The sequence below is a fragment of the Urocampus carinirostris genome, chromosome 16 (assembly GCF_059441175.1).
Source record: "Urocampus carinirostris isolate Australia breed hairy pipefish chromosome 16, RoL_Ucar_1.0, whole genome shotgun sequence".
NCBI lineage: Eukaryota > Metazoa > Chordata > Actinopteri > Syngnathiformes > Syngnathidae > Urocampus > Urocampus carinirostris.
The window spans coordinates 5,345,233-5,370,978 of NC_142364.1; the positions used below are offsets into that span (position 1 = coordinate 5,345,233).

General features: G+C 42.1%; 2 protein-coding genes across 2 annotated transcripts; both read right to left on the reverse strand.

The window, feature by feature from the left end:
* Window positions 1-1,948: 1,948 nt before the first annotated feature.
* On the reverse strand, window positions 1,949-5,872 carry timm10b (translocase of inner mitochondrial membrane 10 homolog B (yeast)). The gene is made up of 3 exons (XM_088356269.1): window positions 5,640-5,872; window positions 5,451-5,546; window positions 1,949-2,352 (listed from the first exon to the last, which is right to left on the reverse strand). The coding sequence occupies exons 1-3, from the start codon at window positions 5,664-5,666 to the stop codon at window positions 2,167-2,169; spliced, it is 309 nt and encodes a 102-aa protein (XP_088212395.1). The 5' UTR covers window positions 5,667-5,872; the 3' UTR covers window positions 1,949-2,166.
* A 1,890-nt stretch (window positions 5,873-7,762) lies between these two features.
* psmd5 (proteasome 26S subunit, non-ATPase 5) lies at window positions 7,763-25,077 on the reverse strand. The gene is given in 11 exon segments (XM_088355781.1): window positions 7,763-8,187; window positions 10,086-10,226; window positions 10,286-10,395; window positions 11,026-11,217; window positions 13,479-13,621; window positions 17,121-17,230; window positions 17,322-17,450; window positions 18,444-18,557; window positions 22,592-22,736; window positions 24,892-24,990; window positions 24,992-25,077. Coding segments are annotated over 11 exon segments (1,512 nt in total). The 5' UTR covers window positions 25,063-25,077; the 3' UTR covers window positions 7,763-7,929.
* Between the last annotated feature and the right edge of the window lie 669 nt (window positions 25,078-25,746).

Genomic DNA, 25,746 nt, shown 5'->3' on the forward strand with positions numbered 1-25,746 from the left:
TCTACTAGTCCGGCCCCCGATAGAATGTTCTATCGTGTGGCCCCCGAGGGAAAATATGTTTGACACCACTGGTTTAGAGAGAGACACTATTCTCGAGGGGGCCGCACTAATAATGACCTAAAAAGTGTGCCTGAGCTGGAGGGCTGGGGTCTTTTTGGAGGCTCACCAATTATAATTCAGGGGTGTAAGATTTCATTATAAGCCATTAGTGAGGTTTTTTTTCTCTCAACTTATTTTTAGAGGAATTCTATTGGGTGAGCGGTAAAAATGGGTGGAGCTATACACACTCTTCCTCCTCGCTCAGCGGTATCTGCACTGAAGGGAAATACGTTGGTATTCTTGTTTGCAGTATTTTGTGACATTTTTACAAAGAACTTTGCTCGCACCCTGTTTTGAAACCATTATTTGGGACAAAAATGAGCCCCAACACTGACAGGACTGCTGTAGGGAGATCTTTTTTTTTTTTAATCAAAATATTTTTGCTTTACTGGCTCTTTGTCACCGCTGTTATTGATACAAACAGGCGGCACGCGAGTCAAATTGGGCCCACAAAGGGATTGTATCTGGCCCGCAAGACAACGATCAGAGCGCAAGAGAAAAATGGGCGGCAGGTTGAAATGTATCCACTTGATGTTGCCAAAGCCAGGTGCCTCTCACAAAATGCTGTACTTGTATTTCTCTCTCTCTTCTTTTTTTCTTTCACTTTTTCTTTATTCCTGTCTTTCTGCTGTCTTTTGCTCCCTCTACCTTTTTTCCTTTTCCCTCTCTTTTCTTTCTGTCTTTCTTGCTTTTGCCTTCTCTCTGTCTCCCTTTCTCTTTGGATTTTGTTATTTATCTTTCCCCATCTCCATTTCTTTTTTTATCTCTTGTTTCTCACACTCTCTCTTTCGTTGTCCCACTCTCTCTACTTTTCGCTCCCTCTTTATTATTTATTTATCTCTTCTTTCTTTCTCTCTCTCTTTCTCCCTTTTACTTTCTCGCTCTTTCATTCTCTCTCCTTGTTCCACTTTGTCTCTCTGTCTTTTTACTGTCTTTTGCTCGCTCTACCTTTTCTCCTTTTCCCTCATTTCTCTTTCTCTCTCTTGCTTTCCCCTTCTCTCTGTCTCCCTTTCTTTCTACATATTTCTCTTTGGATTTTGTTTTTTATCTTTCCCCTCTATTTTTTTGTATTCTCTTTTGTTTCTCACTCTTTCTTTGTCCCTACCTCTCTACTTTTCGCTCCCCCTCTTTCTCTTATTTCTCTTTTTTTTCTTTCTCTCTCTCTTCCTCCCTTTTACTTTCTCACTTTCATTCTCCTTCTTTGTTCCTCTTTGTCTCCGTATTTTAACTGTCTTTTGCTCACTCTACCTTTTCTCCTTTTCCTTCTCTTTCTCTCTCTATTGCTCTCCCATTCTCTTTCTCCCTTTCGCTTTTCCCTCCCATTTCTCTTTGTATTTTGTTGTATATCTTTCCCCCTCTCTCACTATTTATTTCTCTTTTGTTTCTCATCTCTCTCCCTCTTTCTCTCTCCCTCTCTTTCTTTTATTCCTTTCTCTTTCTCTATTGATTTCCCCTTGTCTCTGTCTCCCTTTGTCTTTTCTCTCCCATTTCTCTTTGTATTTTGTTGTATATCTTCCCCCCTCTCTCACTATTTCTTTATCTCTTTTGTTTCTCACAATCTCTCTCCCTCCCACCCTCATTACTTCTCTCTCCCTCACTTTTTTTTTTAATTCTTTCTCTCTTTTTTTCATTTCTCTCAAATCTACTAGTCCGGCCCCCGAGAGAATGTTTGTTCTATCATGTGCCCCCCAAAGTAAAGAGTTTGAAACCCCCGATCAAGAAAGTTCCCCACACCTATTCTCCCCCTTTGCGTTAATCAATCACCAAAAAGTAGTTCATTGCTTTAACACAATTGATCATCTCACTCACCTTTTAAATGCCGTTTTGCACGAAAGACTAATAGACAAACTCTGGATTGAATCAAGTTTACTCATAAGAGTTCAAAACGATCGATAAACAAAAGCAAGGATCCCTCGAGGTAGAACGTCACTGTGGTCAGTCTAAGAATAATCCATTACCACTCGGACGTCACGGAGCCGTGTTACCAATGAACCAATGAGGAGAAAGCGTCTCCGATTCGAGTTCTCTTTCGTGAAGAACGACGCCGTTCCGCACTCGGCCGCAGGTTCAAGTCTGATTCGGCGTTTCCAACTCCTGAGGCGCCGCTTCCTGCGCTTTGGCGTTCTCGGCGGCTTTTTTCTCCATCTCCTCCATCCGCCGCTGCATCATATTGGGCATCAGCTGCACGTATGTGCCCATCAGGCGGTGATTGGTGCGAATCAGCTTGCTTGCACAGCTTTCCAGGCAGCCTTCCTGGGGAATAGAAGTATCAGATTTTTAGAGGAAGGCAGCACGGCGGCGCAGTGGTTAGCGCGTGTGCGGCACGGTTCTGAGGTCATGAGATGGAACCTCCTGTGTGGAGTTTGCATGTTCTCCCTGTGCTTGCGTGGGTTTCCTCCGGGCACTCCGGTTTCCTCCCACATTCCAAAAACATGCATGTTAGGTTAATTGGCCGGTCCCCAGGTGTGAATGAGCGAGCGAGTTGTCTGTCCCTGTGTGCCCTGCGATTGGCTGGCAACCGGTTCAGGGTGTCCCCTGCCCACTGCCCGATGATAGCTGGGATGGCTCAAGAACCCCCGCGACCCCACTGAGGATAAGAAGTGCAGATAATGGATGGATATTATCGGCACTGATGTTTGAGAATTCGACCAATACCGGTATCTGCGTTTTTCTATATCCGACTGGCCAATTATTTAGGCTCAGATGCAGCAGAGCCTCTCCCTCCTTCTCCCTCAGGGCGCTTCTAATAGGATAAGCGACCGGGGGAGGGGCCACTGAAGCAGAAAAAATAATATTAAAGCGGAGTAAACAGGGGCAGCTCTGTACACATTTCCCCACTGAGTTTTTTTAAATGTAAAAATGGACGTGAATTGGTTCATTGTTAGGGATGTTTAGGCCTGAGGCTTACAATCCAGTGCGGCTTATACAATAGCAAACGTTCATCCGTAAATTTGCGCATGTGGTTCCCAAAGTGGGCCCCTGGGGGCAGTGGAAAGATCTGGGGGGGCATTGAGAAACAAAGGGGTTGTGGGGGGCAGTAAGGGGCGGCAGTCCGAAGTCAAAGTCAGAAGTTTGAACGTTTGTTTGACGTTTTGTACACAACACGTTAGGGCTGCACGATTAACCGAAATCGAATCGACATTGCTTTGTGACGTAGTGCGGTTGTGAAACCGCAAAGCGCTGCGGTTTTGTAGTGAGTGATGGAGTTTTCGCCAACCACAATTGTTCCTGTTTGACTTTTAAAAGCGCCGACCAATCAGAGGCAAGTTTTAATAATGGCACAAGCCAATAAATACGATTTAAAGTTTGCAAGCACCACACTATGCCACACCCACCGTGTGAGCTCATTGAGTGTCATGGCGGACTCTGTAAACATAGTCCCAGAGTTAACGAACGAGAAGGAAACTATGCTTGCGCCGAAGAAGGGGGGTACGTCACTATTTCATAGGTGGGTAGGTACTTCTATCGATTGGGGGGGGGCGATAGGAATAGCCTGCAAAAGTTTGGGAACCATTGCTTTAGATGAAGCTCGATCTTTAGTCTGGTATCTACCACGATCTTTGACATGACAACGAGTATAAGTACAGTAGAACCCAGGTTATCATGTAGCTAGCTTACGATGTTTTCATGTTACGATGTGGAATACAGTGTTTTCTCAGCATCTTTTTCCCGATTATTCGACTCAATCATGCCCAAAAACTTTGCGGCGATTTGTGTGTATGACTGTATAATTTATGTCTCTGGGATGCCCGTCTGCTATTGGTCATCGCTATATAAGATGCTATTGGCTTGCGTCAAAGCATCATACAGATGCCTACAGGCTATTGGCTGAACTCCCTCGCCAAATCCTTTCCAATCCAAACACGATCCATTATCCCCAATCGCATATCGCTGCCAGGCTCTTTTGTCAGGAGGTTCTGGCCCATATAAATTGAATGCACGAGTCTGGCCATGATCCAATATCCCCAGTCTACTATTGTTAGAGCAGAGGCATGCAGAAAGCTTTTTTCCCCCAATTCGGACTGCCGATAAACTCTACTGTTTCGGCCGTGATCCATTATTCCCAGTCGACAATGCCGAAAGTTGGGTGCCAAGCGAGCAAATTTGTGTCATACATGACGTCCTTTTTTTCTTTTCTTTTATGAAATGATGAAATGAAATGCATTTTATATAGCGCTATGATCTGCATTTTATATAGCGCTTTTCAAGTCAATGACTTCCCAAAGAGCTTTACAATGTCCTCCACATATCCCAATAGCGGCCTTGTATTGCAGCCATGTAAGGCGCTAACCTGCTTATTGGGGGTATTGGGGGTTCAGTGTCTTACCCAAGGACACTTCGACATGTAACACGGACGAGCCGGGGTTCGAACTGGGATCCCTTGATCCCAAGACGAGCGCTCTACCTCCTGAGCTACTGCCGCCCCGAATAGCCTAGAATAAACAGCATCTACGCAGCCGCGGTCCATTATCTTCAATCGACTAATGCTGCGAGCAAGGGCAGGCAGAGCCTGTATTAAAAAATGTGAAGTTTGCGGATTTTTGTGAACTGTATCATGCATTGGGCTGGTCCACAGTATCTGTGACAAATGTAAGATTACATTATATAGGAGTTTAATTATTTTCCTACCTGCGGTGCCATGTGTACGGGACGCAATAGCTAATTAACAAACCCCGCTTTTAGCTAACCCGCATTGGCTCCCTGTTAGCTTAGGATGTGATTTTAAGGTTCTGTTGGTAGTATACAAAAGCATGCTTGGACTTGCTCCCTCATATCTTTCATATTTAATTTGATTCTGCTCTGAGCCTTTGTTCGCAAAATGCCTGTCTGCTAATGATCCCAAGAACCAAGAAGAAATCCACAGGTTCGAGAGACTTCTCCATTTGGGCCCCGGTGTTGTGGGATGCTCTTCCCCCTGAGATTCGATATGCAACCTCAGTGGAACTGTTAAAAACGAGGCTTAAAACACACTTCTATTCTATAGCATATGAATAACTTACATTTTATGTTGACAACATCTGTGTATTGTCTGTTAATGGAACATCCATTGCAGCCTGGTCATCCTGGAAGGGGGATCACCTCATGTGCGCTCCCTTCTCAAGATTTTTTCACTTTCCTCATGTTGAGGTTTTTGAGTTTTTCCTTGCCCTCATGTAGGTTTTAGATCAGGGGATGGTCTTATAACAGTCTATGGTCTGTACAGACCTTTGACACTCCTAGTGATTAAGGGCGTCACAAATAAATATGACTTCACTTGACTATCCCACAATTTCACCTTGCGATCGCAATCTTAAAACGAAGCATTGCCGTATCTCGGGGTTTTACGATAGAGTTGTAAAGCGAGAGCTTGCCTCGTCCATGGTGAGATTTCGGTAGTTGAAGTTACTTGTGCATCGTTGGAAGCAGATCTCCGTCATTCGGTTGTACACCAGAAGGAAATCACGTAACTGGAAATTAACAAAAAAAGCCCCGGCGACGTTAATATTTTTCAATTATATTTTCGTATAAATAGTGCATGATGACATTGTACGTAAACACACATTTCTCAGTTGCTGCTCGGGATCCATCGTGCTCGTCGCGTGCAGATCGCTCTAAATCCAATGTTTTTATTAACGTCCTTTGTATTTGCAAGTTAAAAATTTACTCCCAAAAATATTAAAATCCACTGGAATAAATAAAATAAAAGTCGATCACGAATAAGGGCATTATGACTTTCGCTGGGTGCCGGTTTTTAGCTTCCGGGTTATTCTTCTTCGTAATTAGGTATAAGGAAGTAGCACTTTATCGCCTCCCACAGGTAAATGTTAGAAATGGTTATGATCTGGATTATTTAAGAAGATGCGGAATCGTTGGAAAATACTATATTTGTCAGGAATACAAATAGTTACTTATTCCTAATCAACAACAAGAAGCTTTGGGTACCCAAAAAATTGAACAGGACACAATTTTGATAGTAAAATGATTTTATGAACTTATATTCAACTCCTTTACCCCCAAACACTTAAAAACAACCCAAACATTTGATCGTTTGAAAGTATTTTCAATATGAGTTAAAAAAAAAGGAAAAATTAGACGTCTATAAATTGTAGGAAGTATTATTTTCACTGTACTTATACAAGCTGCAGCCAGAAAAAAACTTAGTCATCAACACAGCCCAGAAAATCATCAGCTGCTCTCATTAAAGTTTGGAAGACGACAAAATACAATTATAATAATCGGTTAATCTTTGATGTTGTTATGTGTATATTTGGAATACAAAATTTTAAAAAATATGTGGAAATATCCTACCTGACCAAAATTCAGCACATTTCTTATCCTTTGTCCTAAAAGATGTACGAATTTGAAACACAAAGAGGTAAAATCATTGGAAAATGTCACAAAATACTATATTTGTTGGTTATACACATCATTTACTAATTTCTAATCAACAACAAGAAGCTTTAAGGACCAAAAGATTTGGACAGGACACAATTTTGATAGTAAAATGTATGCATGAAACTATATTCAACTCCTTTCCCTCTCAACACTAAAAACAATCGGAACATTGAAAAGTATTTCAAAATTCAATTTATCCGACCATTTCTCAGATTTTTTTAACATACAAGGAATCAAATTTTTATTTCGTTTTTATTTGGAATTAAAAAAGGTAAAAATGAGTTTTTATGATGTCTATAAAAGTTGATGTAGGAAGGATTAGACCGTACTTATACCAGCTGCAGACAGAAAAACCTTAGTCATCAACACAGCCCAGAAAATCATCAGCTGCTCTCATCAACATCTGGAAGACAACCAAATAGGATTCTGATTATGTTTTATCTTGGGGCAGCATGGGGGCGTAGTGGTTAGAGCGTGTGCGGCACAGTTCTTAGGTCACGAGATCAAACCTTCCTGTGTGGAGTTTGCATGTTCTCCCCTTGCTTGTGGGGGTTTCCTCCGGGCACTCTGGTTTGTCCCACATTCCAAAAACATGCATGTCAGGTTAATTGGCTGGTCCAAATTGTCTCTAGGTGTGAATGAACGAGTGAGTTGTCTGTCTCTGTGAACTGGCAACCGGTTCAGAGTGTCCCCTGCTCACTACCCGAAGATAGCTGTGATGGGCTCTAGCACCCCCGCGACCCTACTGAGGATAAGCGGTGCAGATAATGGACAGACTGAGGAGATCATTTCTTCCTCATGCCATGAGGCTCTTTAACACCACCCGGGGAGTAAAAACCCACATTAAACCCCACACCCACATTTGCATATTTCCCTATTTTTATTAGTGTGTATTTTCCGTAGCACTATTTAAATACTCTATAGCAAAACGTTATATTGGGTATTTTTGTATTCTATATCTTTTATTTTATTATTTTATTTTTCAACACAAGGATACTCCTGGAAGTTTGTATTTCCCTACGGGGATGAATGAAGTATCTATCTATCTATAAAAGTTGATGTAGGAAGGATTAATTAGACTGTACTTATACCAGTTGCAGACAGGAACTCCTAAGTCATCAACACAGCCCAGAAAATCATAAGCTGCTCTCACCAGAGTCTGGAAGACAACAAAATAGGATTTTGATCATCTGTTTCATCTTTGTTTGATGGTATAACGTGTACATTTTGAATACAAAATTATAAAAATATGCAGGAATATCCTCCCCTGGACCAAAAATTCAACACATTCCTCTTGCAATAACGCTTGTTTATTTTTGGTCCTTAAAGTTTTATGAATATGAAACACACAAGGGCCAATGAGAATTGAATGTGTGGCATTGATAACACCGCTTCCCACAGTTTTATGCATACCGAAAAATCAATTCGCATAACATAGTAAGCACGTAAACTTCATCATTCGGCTCCTTCTGTGCCGACGGCGGCCACTGCCGACACATAGTACGGTCCTTCTCTCTGGTAAGTCTTGAGGGAGACGTAATTATGGCTGCCCAGAATTTCCGCAGCGCTGGTGGAACTCAAGAGCGAGCCCACAAGCTCAAACTTAGCGTCTTTGGCCTCCTTGCTTTGACCGGAGGAACGATCCAAGATGAACTCCATGAAGCCGGCCGTGCTCACCATCAACCTCTGACCCCACGGTTGAGCGCCGATGGCCTGGTGAACGAAAGAGGATTCAGGGTTCGTACACGACTTTCATGGCCAAATTCAAGCACTTTTTAGGGAAATTTCAAGGCCAATTTTTCAAATTTCCCAGTACCGTCGAAGGAAGAAATCCAGCATCGATCAAAAGAAAGTTTTTTTGTTGTTGTTGTTGACTTCGCTGACTAAGATAAAGCTGGAACTTGCACGATTTTAAACTGTTCCTATGTGTGATCCGCAATCCTTTTGTGTCAATGGGCGGCTGTAAATTGACAGGAATTCTGCCATTCTGCATTAACAATGCAAGCGCAGCTTCAATATGCACACTTGTTTACAAACACTGAAAGGACTCTAAAAGTGTTGGGTAATAAGAAAAGGAAAGAAAGTACTGTATGTCTGTACTGACTCATTTTATTAATACTGATTGTTTTGAAGTGGGGCAGCACGCCGGCACAGTGGTTAGCGCGTGTGCAGCGCCACAGTTCTGAGGTCATGAGATTGAACCTCCTGTGTGGAGTTTGCATGTTCCCCCTGTGCTGGCGTGGGTTTCCACCGGGCACTCCGGTTTCCTCCCACATTCTAAATACCGTATTTTCCGCACTATAGGGCGCACCGGGTTATAGAGCGCACCCCCAAAAAAATAGTTTTTGGTCCTATATCTTCCATACATAAGGCGCACCGGATTATAAGGCGCTACAATGGGAACGTGGACAAAACAGTCAGATAGTTCAGTCCAACTTATTACCCTCTTAACATTCCCAAAGCTTGCAAAGAAGCAAATATGTGTCTCAGACACGTGCGGATGCGGTGTCCGTACGATGTCACTCAAATGTATCGTTCCAAATATCATTCGGAAGGTTAAAGTCTTGGGATTCAAGAAATGCCAACCATTCCTTAGTTTCTATTTTCTTTTTCGCTCGCAACTTTACTGTGCATATGACAATAAACACTTGGAATTGAGTTTAAATTAAAAAAAGACCCATCACAGAAACATCGATATCACTCTGAAACAAGATACTGGGAAAATATATAGCTGGAGTAGCTCACCGAAGTCGTTGTGTTCAATAATAATAATGTGCAACCATGGTCCTCTTATATCCGTGAGTGTAGTAAATCCAGGAGAGTAAAATATTTACAAATACAGTACAGAAAAGTAAAATACTGTTTTCTCTATGCCGTCAACCCAACTTGCTATTCACATTCATCTTTTTCGGCCAATTGCAGGCTTTGTTTTGCCCCTTTAGCCTATGCGAGCCTGTAAATGATAAAAAGGATCCGCCCTCTTTACCCCCGAATAACTTTAGCCAATAGTGATCGATTCAACTGATGATTGACACATCTTTTTCGGCCAATTGCAGGCTTTGTTTTGCCCCTTTAGCCTATGCCAGCCTGTAAATGATAAAAAGGATCCGCCCCCTTTACCTCCGAATAACTTTAGCCAATAGTGATGGATTCAAATGATGATTGACGCATTGGTTAGCCAATGAAACGCCGGTATATAAATCCCAGCATACACCGCGGACTCCTTCGCGTTCGGGGGAAAATCTAGTCGACGGCTGCTTTCATTAGTTGCAAGACTTTGCTACTTAATATTGATCCATATATAAGGCGCACTGTATTATAAGGCGCATGGCCAGCTTTTGAAAAAAATGAAGACTTTTAGGTGCGCCTTATAGTGCGGAAAATACGGTGCATGCATGTCAGGTTAATTGGCCAGTCCAAATTGTCCCTAGGTATGAATGAGCGAGCAAATTGTCTGTCCCTGTGTGCTCTGTGACTGGCTAGCAACCAGTTCAGGATGTCCCCTGCCCACTGCCTGAAGACGGTTTAGATGGGCTCCGGCACCCCCGCAACCCTACTGAAGATAAGCGGTGCAGATAATGGATGGATGACAAAGTTATAAAGACACTTACAGTGAAGACCCTTAAAGCGCCACAATGCAGTTCTGGGAAGGGCTGAGTGCTTATGTCCCGAAACATGTCAATGGGCTGCTTGGACAAAAGCCTGAACCAGGACTCGGTCAGCGCCAGGAGGTCTTCAGTCTGGTGATCAGGCTTGAGGGGGAACAAAATTCTTAATGTCTTTTCTAATTTAATAGAAGACAAGTACATACCTTCAAAGTGAAGAGATGCGAGAGGGCCTCCAAGCAGCGCACCCGGAGCCCGGTATTACCCGAGCTTGCAAGCTGACTCATCCTTAACAGGACCGACTTGAATTTGTCACCTGAGCTCACACAGAGGACAGATTTTCAGGGACACCGTTTTGAATTGCAAAATGTGTTCATGCTATAACGAAAAATCATTCATTTGTGCCACTAGACAGCAATTAGTGTTTCATGTTGTTTCCTTATTGATTTGTAAGGTTTTTCAGAATATTTTTTTATCTTATTTTGTTTCGAACCTGCGGATTTCTTCTTGGCTCTTGGGCTCACTAGTAGGCAAATGTTTTCCAAACTAAGGCTCCTAGCAGGAACTACTTTTTTAATGAAATATTGTGCTCATTCAAATAATGTAAATGACACTTTCAAATGTTTTATTTTTCAACACAAGGATACTGCTGGAAGTGTGAATTTTCCCTACGGGCATGAATAAAGTATCTATCTATCCATCTATCTCTATCTATCTATCATGACGCATGAATTGTGAACTGCATTGTCATTTTATAGCTTGGGACAATTTCTAATAGTTTTCAATGCCATTAAAGGCTTTCGTTTTAGATGAAACCATGAAATTATTGGAAATGTTTATATTAAATCATACTCAGGCTAAAATTAACCTATTCAACACATTTTCTATGTGTGACCACAAGAAAATAATAACAGAGTGAATAAATGCAGCCAGGACGTAATCTCACCGGTTTTGTGTAGCACTTGCTTCCCCTCCACAGACGAGCCAAGCAATCCCAACGTGTCGAGAGCTACGCCGACCATAGTGGGATCCGTTTCCGTGGCCATCTCGAGTACTTTCCTCTGGAAGATCGGAAAGTCTTCACAAACCTGCTGGGCACCTTGCACGTAAGCCAGGACGCCGAAAAACTTCACGAGACCTACGAAGAGTAGCAGACAGGTAGAGGTAAGATCTTAAGACTGAGCCTAAACCTGACCGTAGCCTGACAAGAAAATCGGGCCTAAAATGTAAATCGTAACTTCAAGTTCACGTTGGGCAGGGCTTCTCTTTCACTGCCTTTTTTTTTAAACTATCCATGCTTGCCGCGCGTCTGTAATTGTTTTTCTTTTTCTTTGTGGAAGATCCGCAAGGTGGATTCCGTCCCCCTCTTGGGCAACGCATCCCGCGTACGTGCACTTGGCATTGCGCTTACCAGTCTGGCCTGCTTTGTTCAAAAGGGGGACAGAATCCATCACACGTGCAGATCCCCCACAAAGAAAAAGAAACTAAGAACAATGACGGGTGGCTAATGAAAAAGAACTCAGCGAGAGAGAAGCAGAAATAAAATAGAAAAATTGGGGTTTAAAGTGCATTTGTACATTTGTCGGGGTCGGGCTGGATTGTTTAGGTCCAATCTTACTTCTACAAACAGGTAAGCGAGATTATAACAGGCTTCGTCACGGGTGACATACTTCATTGACTGAGGTGCGACTGAGGGTTTTGTGTTTTCCACATGAAAACGGAGCTTTTATCTTTGCCAGTGACTTTAATCAGGCATGCTTAAGGACTGTTCTTCCCAAATTCATTCAATACGTTGACTGAGCAACCAGGGGAAAAAACACTGGACCGTGTGTACAGTAATATCAAACATCTAGTTGGATCTGGCCATCTCTGTCTGTCCCTCACCCCCCTCCGGAGGAAAATAAAGCCTGCAACAAGGACAGTACAAACATCTTCTTTGTTCCTTTATCTTATTTGTTTTCTGTATCCTCACTGTAAAATGTGGAACTGGAGTGCCACGTCCAATTTCGTTGTCACAATATATTCAACCCATGTCGAAACAATGACAATAAAGGTATATTCTATTCTATTCTATTCTATGAAAAGCTCAGATAAAATCAATATTCTCAATTTTTTTTCCGCACAAAACAAAGTCTAAAATTCAAATTAATAAATGATAATGATAAATAAAAGAATCAATCTGTAATATATAAATAAAATGGCAATAGTATGGCAAATAATAAAGACATGAGAAACTAAATATGTGAGTAGAAACGTTTTTTGCTACTTTTTCCCTTTTTTATTTTCTTTGTTATTGTATGTGTTTGTCTTGCTGTCGGTCACCTGTCTCGAGGGAAAGAATAGATAGATAGATGTCTAGATAGATGTTTAGATATAAAGATAGATGGATAGATAGATGCCTTGATGTCTAGATAGATAGATAGATGTATAGATAGATGTATAAATAGATGTCTAGATGGGTAAACTCTAGATGTCTAGATAGATGGCTATATAGATAGATGTGTAGATAGATGTCAAGATGTCTAGATAGATAGATGTCTAGATAGATAGATGTCTAGATAGATACATGTCTAGATGTCTAGATAGATAGATGTCTAGATAGATGGCTATATAGATAGATGTCTAGATAGATGTCTAGATAGATGTCTAGATAGATGTATAGATAGATGGCTAAATAGATGTATAGATAGATCTATAGATAGATAGATGTCTAGATAGATCTATAGATAGATAGATGTCTAGATAGATAGATGGGTGGAAAGTTGTCTAGATAGATGTCTAGATAGATAGATACATGTCTAGATGTCTAGATGGATAGATGTCAAGATAGATTGATAGATGTCGAGATAGATATAGATAAATGTCTAGATAGATGTCTAGGTAGATAGATGTCGAGATAGAGATAGACAGATGTCTAGATAGATGTCTAGATAGATGGATGTCTAGATAGAGATAGATAGATGTCTAGATAGATAGATGTTTAGAGATAGATAGACGTTTAGCTAGATAGGATGGATGGATAGATGTTTAGATAATGTCTAGATAGATAGACAGATAGAGTGATAGATTGGTAGATAAGTCTATAATCTGATTGAATTGTATGTATTAACCTTCTTTATCTTTGAAAGTTCTAAACATTTTGACTATGAATTGTTCTGCACTTGGCTTATAGCGAACAATTCCAACATTATTTGATCTGAACTTTGAGGGTAAAATTTGAAGGTTTGGGTGTAGCTAACGAATCATATTGCGGGGCAGACATACATCGATTTTAAACATAAGCGTGTTAGCCCTGAGATAGCATCCATATCTAGATGTCTAGATAGATAGAAATGGCCCGAGGGTCGTACATTCTAGACCCATGGCACACATGAACTCAATAGGAAGCTATCCTGATACCTGGGATGTACAAGGAGGAGAGAGGATCCGTGTCGGAGTCGTGGATCATCTTGGCAATCTTCACAAAGACATCCTGAGCGTTTAAGTACTTTCGGCCCTTGTGAGTTTGGGCTATCGTGGTCACCATCTCAATAGCCGTGGCCCTAAAAAGTAACCAATTCAGCTTCAGAAGAAAAGGTCTCATTGCAGCGGTGCCTCGCTTTACGATCGAACCGTCTTACGAATGTATCCGGAGTGAGCGTCCGACTAAAATCGTCCTCGTTATTTGATCAGTTTTTCAGTATCTGTGGGGTTTAAGTAGTAGACCACTGACGTGTGGGAGAGCTATAAAACATTGGCTAACGGTAGAAAATACACCAGGCAAGAGACTTTTTAAGTTTTTTAACCTGCTGCAGCCAGGGAGAGAAGCAGAGAGGACAAGAAACTCGCTCGTCCACACTCTCTCACTCACTCTCGCTCACCTCCCGTCTGCCTCTCTGTTTTAATAAAATCACAAGACATGGAAAAGTACTGGTATGTTAAGACAAAGACAAAAGACCACCCCTTGGGAAAAGTACCAACACCTTTAAACAAAGACAGGAAGACTGAGAGACGCCAAAAGGAACATCAAACTGATTAGAAATACACACCTTGAGCAAATACATTCAAGCCTACTTTACAGTGTCCCAAGTCAGTGCTGGTACGCACCGCAGTGTTTCCCAAAAAGTTTTGTGAGAACCCGGTGTGTGGACGGTGGCGTCCCCCTCGCATTGCATATTCTTACTTACTTACTTATTGCTCCAGCGAAGGTCGGGGGGTCCCGTCCCTGTGCGTTGAGCCGACCAGATGAACCAGGTTTTTCCAATGCTGGCGGTCTTGTGCCAGCTGTTCTGCATCCTCTACGGCAACTCCGTGTTGTTGGAGGTCGCCCGCAACGACGTCGAGCCATCGAGTGCGGGGTTTCCCTCGTGGTCGTCTCCAGCCTGCGGCCTTTGGGTCAAACTGGAGAATGGCTCGTGTCGGATGGTCTGGTGGTAGACGAAGGACATGGCCAAACCAGCGGGTGCGGCGTTGTGCGACCAAGGAAGATGCTTGGGGCTGGCACGTGCGGGCTCTGAGCTCTTTATTGGAGACTCGCTGGGGCCACCTGATGTTCTCGATGGTTCTGAGAGCCCTGCTATCAAAACCATCGATTCTTGTGGCCAGGGTGTCGTTCAGGGGCCATGTTTCTGAGCCATAAAGCAGGATAGGGAGTACGGCGAGGTTGTAAATGCGGAGCTTCGTCTTGCGTGCGATGGTCTGGTGCCGCCAGAGTGGTTTCCAGAGAGACTGCAGAGCAGATGCTGCCAGGGCTCTTCTGCGGAGAATCTCTGGTTTTAGGTCCCCATTGTCTGTCACCATGGACCCCAGATATACAAAGCTCTTGACAGGCTCTACGATGTCGCTACCAATTTGGATGGGAGGTGGATCTGGTCCATCACCGACATACATGAACTTGGTTTTCGTCCAACTCACTTGCAGGCCAAGCCGCGCTGCCTCTTCGCTGTAAATGCCCAGAGCGTCTCTCAGCTGGCTGTAGGAAGTGCTGAGAATGATGGTGTCGTCAGCATACTCCAGGTCAGTCAGGTGGTAGTTGCCGAAAGACACTCCGGGGATGCGCTCACTAACCCTGAACATCAGATGGTCGATGATGCAATTAAAAAGGTCGGGAGCAGCCACACAGCCTTGGCGAACGCCGCTGGAGATAGCAAACCAGTCGGAGTCAATGCCGTTGATACGGACACAGCTCTCTGTGTTGCTGTAGAGCAGCTTGAACAGGGCTATGATCTTGGGTGGTGCTCTGAGAGCTTGGAGGATGTTCCACAGTGAAGAGTGGCAGACGGTGTCAAAGGCGGCCTTCAGATCAATGAATCCGATATATAGATGGCGATCTTTACGGAATTCACGGGTCTTTTCTATCAGCAAACGGACGGCAGAGATGTGGTCCGTTGTGGAGCGGTTGGGCATAAAGCCAGCCTGCTGGGGACGGCGGCAGCTTCTGATTGCTGGAAGGGCACGGCTGAGCAAGATCCTGGTAAAGACCTTGCCCGGGATGGAGAGTAAGGTTATGCCTCTGTGGTTTCCACAGACAAGCCTGTCGCCCTTGCATTTCCAGAAGGGCAAGATGACTCCTCTGGTCCAGTCGGTGGGCAGCTGCTCCGATTCCCACACCTGGTTGAATAGGCGGGTTAGCCACTCCACCATGCCATCACCGCCGGCCTTGAGCATCTCGCCGGTAATGGCACAGATGCCGGGGGCTTTCTTGGTGTTCAGCTTCTTCAGAGCAACTCTCACTTCCTCGGGTGTTACGGGGTCTGTGCAGCAGGTGTCGTTAGGAGGTGCTGTGCTCGCAGCCCGTAGGAGGGTGGGATCAGCCGGGATGGTGCTGTGCTGCAAGAGGAGGCTAAAGTGCTCCTTCCAGCGCTCGAGGCAGTTGGCTTCTGTCATGATGAGGTTGCCGTCTGAGTCCTTTACCAGGGCTGTCTTTATGTGTGGGCCGCTACGGGCTTGGCGTAGTAGACTGAATACGCGGCTCATGTTGTTGTTGTTGGCCGCGGACTCAAGCTGTTGGGCTTCTGCCTGCCAAAACCTCTCCCTATCTTCAGCAATGGCCACATTGCGCAGGCGATTCAGTCTCCGATACTCTGTGAGGTCGCCTCGGAGTCGGGCCTCACGCCGCTGGTCTATGATGTTTAGTGTCCTCTCTGATATCTGCATATTCTACTTCTATATTATACTAGCCTTTATTTCTTCACTCCACAGTAAACTTATAATTAATTTAAACTTTTTATACTAAGTAACTTTAAAGTCAAGTAATACAGAATCCCTGAAAAATAAACTTCACAACAACAAACAATAAAATTGGAATTTTTAACCCTCAGTGCTATAAAATCATTAAAATATGATTTACACACAGAACCTCTGAAAAACACAAAAAATATCAATTGTTAGGAATTAAATATTAAAATGTATCGCTTACCAAATTGTTCGAATTAGTTATCTGACTCCATTAACCAAACACAACCCACATTCACCTAACAATTTACGCGCGCTCTTTTCTTGATGGAAAAGATGAACAAGAGAAAGCTGACATTTTCACACGGGGGCAGATTTAATTTCATTATTAATTTAACTAAGTGTAATCCATCGAAAATAGCCGAATTAGTGTCGTCGGAGTCTCTGGGAAGCCTCTCTGAAAATCCTCCAGGCTTCCCCTCCCAGCCCACGCCTCTCCGCAAGATGGTGTGCCGGTTCCTCCCATGGGCGTGCCAATGAAGCCCCCTGGGCTCCACCATCTCGGAGAAGAGCGCCGCGATGTCTGGAATTAACCAAAACAACACCGACCGTTTCTACGTCATCAGGGCCTTGTTCTCAAAGCATCGCCTGCCATCAACAGAACTAGACGAAATATTCTGCATTCGGAACGGCGCGACCTGTCATTGAACTATAGCCTACTCGGTGAAAATCTTCATTGCACTCAATAAATATAACTTGTATTCAACGGTATAAAATCCTTTTATAGTCAAATGTATAAAATCCCTCACAATTAAAATTTGTTCCTATATGAAAACCCATATTGGTCGATTCAATTCGTAAAATGAGGCACCGCCGTATTTGTATTACCTGATTAAAACATCGTCTCCCGTCAATTCGTTAAGGAGCCGGTTAGTTATCCGGCCGACGATAGCGTAACCGAGGGAACTTTCGCTTTCGGACGCAATGTCCACAGCCAGCTAGGGACAAATAGAACATCGATGGTAAACGGAACCGAAATGTCATACCGCCACTGCTTTTTTTCTTTCGGTTTTCTTCTCTAGTACCTACCCCATAGACTCTATATCGGACGATGTCGCTCGTGCTCATTACCTCCATCAGAATGTCTTGCCAGTCACCTCGGTGCAGTTTATCGATGCCGTTAGCTGTGCGACCTAGCTTGGCAAGGGACTGGATGGCCTGCGAGAAAAACGATTACCGTATTTTCCGCACTATAAGGCGCACCTAAAAGCCTTCATTTTTTTCAAAAGCTGACCATGCGCCTTATAATACAGTGCGCCTTATTTATGGATCAATATTAAATCGCAAAGTTTTCCAACTAACTTGCAGCCGCCGACTAGATTTTCCCCCGAACGCCAAGTAGTACGCGGTGTATGCTGGGATTTATTTACCGGCGTTTCATTGGCTAACCAATGTGTCAATCATCATTTGAATCGATCACTATTGGCTAAAGTTATTCGGAGGTCAAGGGGCGGATCCTTTTTATCATTTACAGGCTGGCATTGGCTTAAACGGCAAAACAAAGCCTGCAATTGGCCGAAAAAGATGAATGTGTATAGCACGTGGCTGAGAAAGCATTTTTTTCTATTCTGTATTTGTAAATATTTTATTCTCCTGGATTTACTACCCTCACAGATATAAGAGGACATTGACTGCACATTATTATGAACAAAACGACTTCGGTGAGCTACTCCGGGTTTTATATTGTCCCTGTATCTTGTTTCAGACTGAACTCGATGTTTCTGTGATAAGCGGTGCAGATAATGGATGGAATGGAGTGTCTATTTTTAAATTAAACTCAATTCCAAGTGTTTATCGTCATATGCACAGTAAAGTTGCGAGCGAAATCCCAAGACTTTAACCTTCCGAATGATGGAAGGATGCATTTGAGTGACATCGTACGGACACCGCATCCGCACGTGTTCTCGACACGTATTTGCGTCTTTGCAAGCTTTGGGAATGTTAAGGGGGTAATCAGTTGGACTGAACTATCTGACTGTTTTGTCCACGTTCCCATTGTAGCGCCTTATATTCCGGTGCGCCTTATGTATGTCAAATATAGGACCAAAAACTATTTTTTCGGGGTGCGCCCTATAACCCGGTGCGCCTTAGAGTGCGGAAAATACGGTATTTTACTCCAAAAATATTAACAGGAAGTCAAAAGTGTCTTACCTGCTGTGCCACCGTCATGTTGTCCGAAGCAATGGAGCGCATCACGGTTACAATTATGTCACAACTGTTGATGATTTCCGCAGTGGCATCCTGATGCTCACTCATCCTACCCACCTAAACAAAACATTTGACCAACGTGTTGAAAAATAAATAAAATAATAGAAATAGAATACAGAAATACCCAATATAACGTGTTCATATAGAGCACAGGTGTCAAACAGGCGGCCCGCGGGCCAGATCAGGCCCGCTAAGGGATTGAATCGGGCCCGCGAGACAACACTCAGAGAAGCGCAAGAGAAAAACAAGTTGCAGGTTGAAATATGTCAACTTGATGTTGCCAAAGGCAGGTGGCTCGAACAAAGATACCTTACTTGTATTTATTTATCTCTCTCACTTTTCCACCCCTTTTCTCCCACTCTCAGTCTCTTTCACTCTCTGTGTCTCTCTTTTTCTCTTCCTTTGTTGCTCTTTGTCTCTTTCTCTCTCTGTGTCGTTTTAACTTCATTTGCTCTTACTTCCTTTTTTCCTTTTCTCTCTCTTCTCTTTCTCTCTTCCTACCCTTCGCTCCTTCTTTTCTTTTTTCTCTGCTTCTGTCTTTCTATTTCTCTTTGGATTTCTTTCTTCCTCTCCCTTTACCTTCCCCCTCTCTCACGTCTTCTTTTTTTAACTCTTTTGTTTCACACGCTCTCTCACTCTCTCCCTTTTTTTCTTTCTTTGTCCCGCCCTCTCTCCTTTTCCCTCCCTCTTTCTCTTATTTTTTATCACTCTTTTTCTTTCTCTTTAATCTACTAGTCCGGCCCCCGACAGAATGTTTGTTCTATTGTGTGGCCCCTGAGTTAAAATGAGTTTGACACCCCTGATATAGAGTATTTAAATAGTGCTACGTAAAATACACGCTGTAATAAAAATAGGGTAATACGCAAATGTGGGGGTGGGGTTTAATGTGGACTTTTACTCCCCCGGGTGGAGTTAAAGAGCCTCATGGCATGAGGAGGTTGTTGTTGGTTTTTTTTACATGCTGGTTTTCAGTACATTGATCACTCAATACAGTAAACCCCGGTATACGTCCTAATAATAGAATAGAATATACCTTTATAGTCATTGTTACAAAATGGGTTGAACATAATGTGACAACAAAATTGAACGTGGCACTCCAGTTTCACATTTAACAGTGAGGATAAAAGAAAACAAAGAAGATAAAGGAACAAAGAAGATAAAGGTTATAATTTACACAATATTTACACAAGAAGTGTGGGCTTGTAGGATGTTACATACAGTTTTGGGATCGTATTGGTGCAATATGCGGTAGTGGGGATCGTTACGTGAAATTGCCGTATGGTGTGGGGGAAAGAAACCTATGGTAATTTCATGAAGTCATCCAAACCCCCAGTAAACCAGATAAAGTATTAAAATAACATATAATATGTACTACATATGTATACGTGTGCATTTACAATTATAAATTAATTTACCGTAAATTCCGGACTATAAGCCGCTACTTTTCCCCCCAACTTTCAACCCTGCGGCTTATTCAGTGATGCGGCCAATTTATGTAATTTTTCTAGCGGTCGCTAGCGGCGCTCGAGTGTTGCTACCATTAACTGCCCTGTCAAAGCTATATTATTATTATTAAAGCTTTGAAAACTCTCTCGGTGTACCGGCTTTCTTTGTAAATATGTGTTACCCATGTATAATATGTATTTGCAACTGTATATTTTTGTCATGTATTTATTTGTATTTATTTTAGACACTTATTCTGATATGTTTTGCACGTGTGAACGAAAAATGAGGGGCGGAACAAACGCCGGGTGCCGAGTTTAAGTGGGGACCGCCAAAGGTGAGGGACAGACAAGGAAAGAAGAGGGGGTAAAAAGTTGGTTAAAGAAAAAGGAGTTGCCTGAGTAAATGTGTTCATCTGATCTATTTTTCCCACCCTTACCTTTGGAAATATACACTTTTTTCCTTAAATTACTTTCAACGGGACCCGGACTCTGCAGGTCTGCATCAAACCGTGAGTATGGTATAATTTTCCGTTCATTTTGCCGGCTGTGATTTTTGAACTGTGGACTTTAATGAAGGACATTTAGTTTCAATCGCGGGACTTGAAGTCGGGTTTGGGTTAATTTTGTGTTTGTGTTAAATTTTTAAATGTGGGCGCATGCGGTTTATATACAGGTGCGGCTTGTGTATGTACAAAATCGGTTTTCCTCTTAAAATGTGGTGGGTGCGGCTTATAATCAGGGGCGCTTTATAGTCCGGAATTTACGGTACATGCCTTTGGTGTGACGTGACCTGAGCTGGTTCAGTGGAGTAGCGGGCGGATACACAGGAGGGAGGATTAAAATTAAAACTGATTTTAAAACTCCCACTTGTGAGGATTGTCATGCCCTTCGAAGATTATCTTGGTTTAATTGCCTCCTTATTTAGAATAATAGCCCCGATTGTTGATTGGTTGCAGGGATTAAATTTTTTTTTTTTTTAATTTGGCACGTAATGTGTAGTGTTCCTCCCCGCAATCATGCAGATATGGATCTCAAGGAATTAATTTTCAAAGTAGACAGTTTGAAGTCATACCTCCTGGAGCCCTGACGTCACCGGAAGACGACAGGTAAAACAAAAACCGCGTACCGGTGAAAAACAGACTTTAGTGATCACAAAATTTATAGCGCTTATACCTGCTTGGAGTAATTGGAATTTTGCTTACCCTGTTGCTGAGGGACAGTTAGCGATTCTTTTCCAAATAGGTATGTGATTGTGACTTCTCCTTCCTTGTTTTTCACCGGGTGTTATGCGATTGATATATTATTGTTCAGATAGCTCCCAGTTTTGTTTTGTCTGGGTTAGCCTTGTGAGCAGTCGGCTAGCTGGCTTGCCTGTCGTGCTTATTATTTTGTCTCCCAGCCGGGTTCGTGTTTGTTGCTGGTAGTTTTTTTGTTTTTGGTTCTCGGTTATCCTGGCTGCTTACTGCATGTTTTCTGTCAGCCAGACACATGTTTTTCTGCTGATGGGTCCTGTTTAGCCATTTTTAGCAGCCGGCTGGCCTGCCTGTGAGTTACTTTTGTTGTTGTACCATTGCTGTACCCATCAGCGACACAAAAACCACCAAAACTTTGCTTAAAACGCTCAAAACCTTTTTGACTAGTCAATATGTAAACCAATAGCGTGACTGGTTTGCTAGTGTTCTTCACATGACGTCAGAGCTCAGGGAGTCCAAGGCGAGACAGACTGTATTAAAAATGCATTATCTCGGAAAATAATTGGAATATACCAATGACATATACATAGAAATTATGCGAACAACAATGTACTATTTTCTCATATTTTGTTGGTTTTAAAATTTGGGAAACCCTCTAAGTCCATACTCCTAAAAAAAGGAGGGATTTGTGAGTCTTCTCTGTATTTCTTGATAATTGAAAGCTTTGTTTCCATGGTTGTCATGTTTTCCCCAAATCTCTTTAGCATCACAGCGAGCCTTGAACTCAGAATGTGTTCAAAATTCATTATCTCTGAAAATAATTGGAATATACTAATGATATATACATATTTATGATATATACATATATATACAAATTACGCAAAAAACATATACTATTTTCTCACATTTTGTTTTTTTTAAAATTGGGGAAACCCTTTAGGTCCATATTCCTAAAAAAGGTAGGATTTTGTGAGTCTTCTGAATTTCTTGATAATTGAAAGCTTTGTTTCCATGGTTGTCATGTTTTCCCCGAATCTCTTTAGCATCACAGCAAGCCTTGGACTCACAGCAACTAAATACAGTACAAGAAATCCAGTATTATATAGCTGACCTAATAAGTCTTTATGAAGGAAAAAAGATTCTGAATTGAATAAAAACGAGAAAGGCATTGTGGGAGGTAGTTCAGCCAAAAGCCTATTTGTATTTTAATAATGATATGATGTAAAAAAAATATATAGCAGGCGAGCATTTTATATTACGTCAGCCAATAGCAGACAGGCATCTTAAAGACAAAACTATACATATGCGTTTTTGCACAACCAAAATAAGTTGTTGAAGTCGTACATGAGAAAAATACAGTAAAAACACCTTATTCCACACAGCAATTACGCCTTATCTCGTGGGTCTACTGTACCCTAAATTAAGCTCAAATAGGAGACATTCTTCTTCTTACCTGAGTCAAAGACAAAATCTTGACCATATCGTTGCGATGTGTCAGGCCTGCTTGCAACTCTGTTTTGTAATTCTGGACAACCTGCAGGGGGCTGCAAGCCATGAGGATGCGTTCCAGGATGTCTACGCACAGTTCAACCTGTTCCCTGTCAATACACAAGAGGTTAATGGTCAATACTGTGAATGTAAACATTGGAGAGATTTCGACCACGAGTTAGAAATGACATTGAGGAGTTAGTTCAACCATTTTTATTTTAGACGACACGGGAAAAATCTTGAGCATTTTTACTAGTAGGTTAATAGATTGGAGCTTTGTGGGAGCAATAAATATCTCAGCTACTTACAAATACCATACCCGTTAATGTCTTTCTCATATTTCATATGTTATATTAGATGATTTCAAATTGTAGATACTGTAAGGTTTTAACATTTACTAAACTGAAATCTGACTCCAAAGACACTTCATGTGTCTTGTCCAAATCCTTACAGTTGGAGCATGCCCAAAAGCCGAGTATAGTCCACATATTACTTTATTTAGCCGATTCAAAGAGTTGAACACATTGGATCTTTCTTCCTTGCCAATTACAATCGTGTGTGGAAAAACTAAGGGGTTTCCGGGTCTTCCTCTGTTATAATTCATGCCGATGAAATGTTCACGCCCCATGACCAAGCCTCTGGCGGATTGGTCCGTGGTCGTCGATGCAAATTTCCCAGTAGTCCTTTGAAGCTTGGGAGAAGGGTGATAGGTCATCGCCCTTGCCCCCAGGCGAGGTGATAAGTCATTGTTATCTGCACAGACGGAAACCAAAGACACATTCCAAAGCAAAGGGGTTTACGACACCCTTCTTAAGAAATGCACTCAACGCTGAGGTCAAACTTTGGACAACTATTTTGAGTATAAGTGGAATAAAACAGCATTCAAAATAGTATATAACTTCATTACCGTATAACATTTTTTGTAAAGGGGAAAAATAGAGAAATACATTCTCAAAAACTATTTTTTATGTTTGACCGATCTCATTTTGCTCATTTCGTCTCCAACCCGGATCGTCTCGGTCACTAGTAGAGGACAACGTCATCAGAGATGGGTAATAAGTAATAAACACATGTTTGAATTAAAAAGTGCACAGGATAAATTCACATTGATGAAAGAGATTTACAAAGTTCTGCTCTGCCTTCCTTATTCTAATACCGACAGTAAGAGTTTTAAACCGTGAGTCGAAAATAAATACAGAATATAGGAATGCAATGGGAACAGATACTCGGTCATCTTTGTGGTTAATTAAACTGAATTGTTAAGGTTTCTGTTACAGAGTAAAACAATCAAGGGACCAGATTAAGTCTGCGACATGTTGCACAACTGAGCATAAGCAATTTGCTAAAGTTTACTGCAAGAAAGACACTAAAACAATGACAGTGGAACCTCGGTTTTCGAACGCCTCTCAGTTCGAACAAATAGGTGTCCGACCAAAAATTTCAAGTAATTCTTGCTTCGCTGTTCGGTCAAAAAATCAGAGTTCGAACGCCGGTAATGCGTGGGTGCGTACGCTAGGGTGCGATGCTGAGCGGCGTACGGGTGTTGTAGCCCCTTATTATGCCTCAGAAGAAAGTCCAAGCAAAAGTTGCTACAGGTGAAAAAAGAAAAGTAGTGCGTACAACTATTGCATTTAAGAAAGAAATAATAGCCAAATATGAAGGAGGTGTGCGAGCGCCTTCTGCTGACCACCATAAAGGTAAGAAATCCTATTCATAAGATTATGAGAACGCGAACGTACAATTACCCTGGGTTAGCTTTATGTTTACGTTAAACATTCAAGGTAAACATTCAGGGTGTTGGAACGGATTAAAACGATTTACATTATTTTTAATGGGAAAAATAATTTCGGTGATCGAACAAATCGGTTTTCGAACAGGGTTCTGGAACGGATTATGGTCGAGAACCGAGTTTCCACTGTATTTGTGTTGTTTGTTTGGAAAATAAAATAAACGTAATATCTTTGTTTCTTTTTCTACATAGTACGCCTTGTTGTGAGTAAATAGGTGCCACGTTGAGTTTGTAATGTGTATTATCAATATATAAGGGGAATTACAATCATGAATAAGGGAAGCAACTGGCTGGTTTTGAAAGGTGTGCTTTCCATACCGATTTAGAAACACCAGTTTACGAGATCATCATTTAAATATAAACCTAGAAGGCAATCATTTATTCGCTGCTGTAATTAAATAACTACAATAATAAATATGCACCGAACACGTGATCAAAACAGTGACTGGTCAGAAAAAAAGTAGTACCATACAAACCTTTCATTCGAGTTTAACAAAGAGAAAATTACTTCGAAGCGACGCCCGCGGACCAAGTCCCTCAAATCGCGGACGGGTATGGATAAAAGTGCAGTTTTGACATTGAAGTTCTTCAAGTGGGCATTCTGTGTTGGAGACTTCTTCCAGCAGGCTCTCGATGGAGGCGGCCATTGTGTCGTCTGTTTACATGCGGAGGCGACTTCTTCTTTAGTTTTGCGGTGGGTGATGACGGCAACTGGTCACTGTCGCCATCTGTTGACCAAATTTGACACTGTAAGAGAAAAACGAACTGCAGTTTTAAATATGTCCACTTGATGTTACCAAAGACAGATGCCACTCTCAAAACAGCTGTCATGGATATCTATTTCCCCCTCCCTTGTCTCTTTTTGTTCATGGTAAATGGTCTGCATTTTATATAGCGCTTTTCAAGTCAATGAAGAGCTCCCAAAGCGCTTTACAATGTGCTTCACACTTACCCATTCACACACTCACACACCAATAGGGAGTCAGCCATGCAAGGCATGGCTTATTGGGGGCATTAGGGATTCAGTGTCTTGCCCAAGGACATATCTCTTTTTTGCTCTTCATTTCTTTTCTCTCTTGCTCTTTTTCTTTGTTTCACTCTCTTTATTTATGTCTCCCTCTCTTTTGTTCTTCTTTTCGTTCTACCACTCTTTCTCTGATTTTCTCTCTTCATTTCTATCTCTTTTTGTGTCCATTTTTCTCTCCATTTCTTTCTGTCTCTCTTTCTTTCCCTGTCCCCCTCTCTTCTCTCCCTTCATCCCTCTCTTTCATTGTCTCCCTCTTTTCTCTCTTTTTCTTTCATTGCCTCTCTTTATTTTTTTCCATATTTCT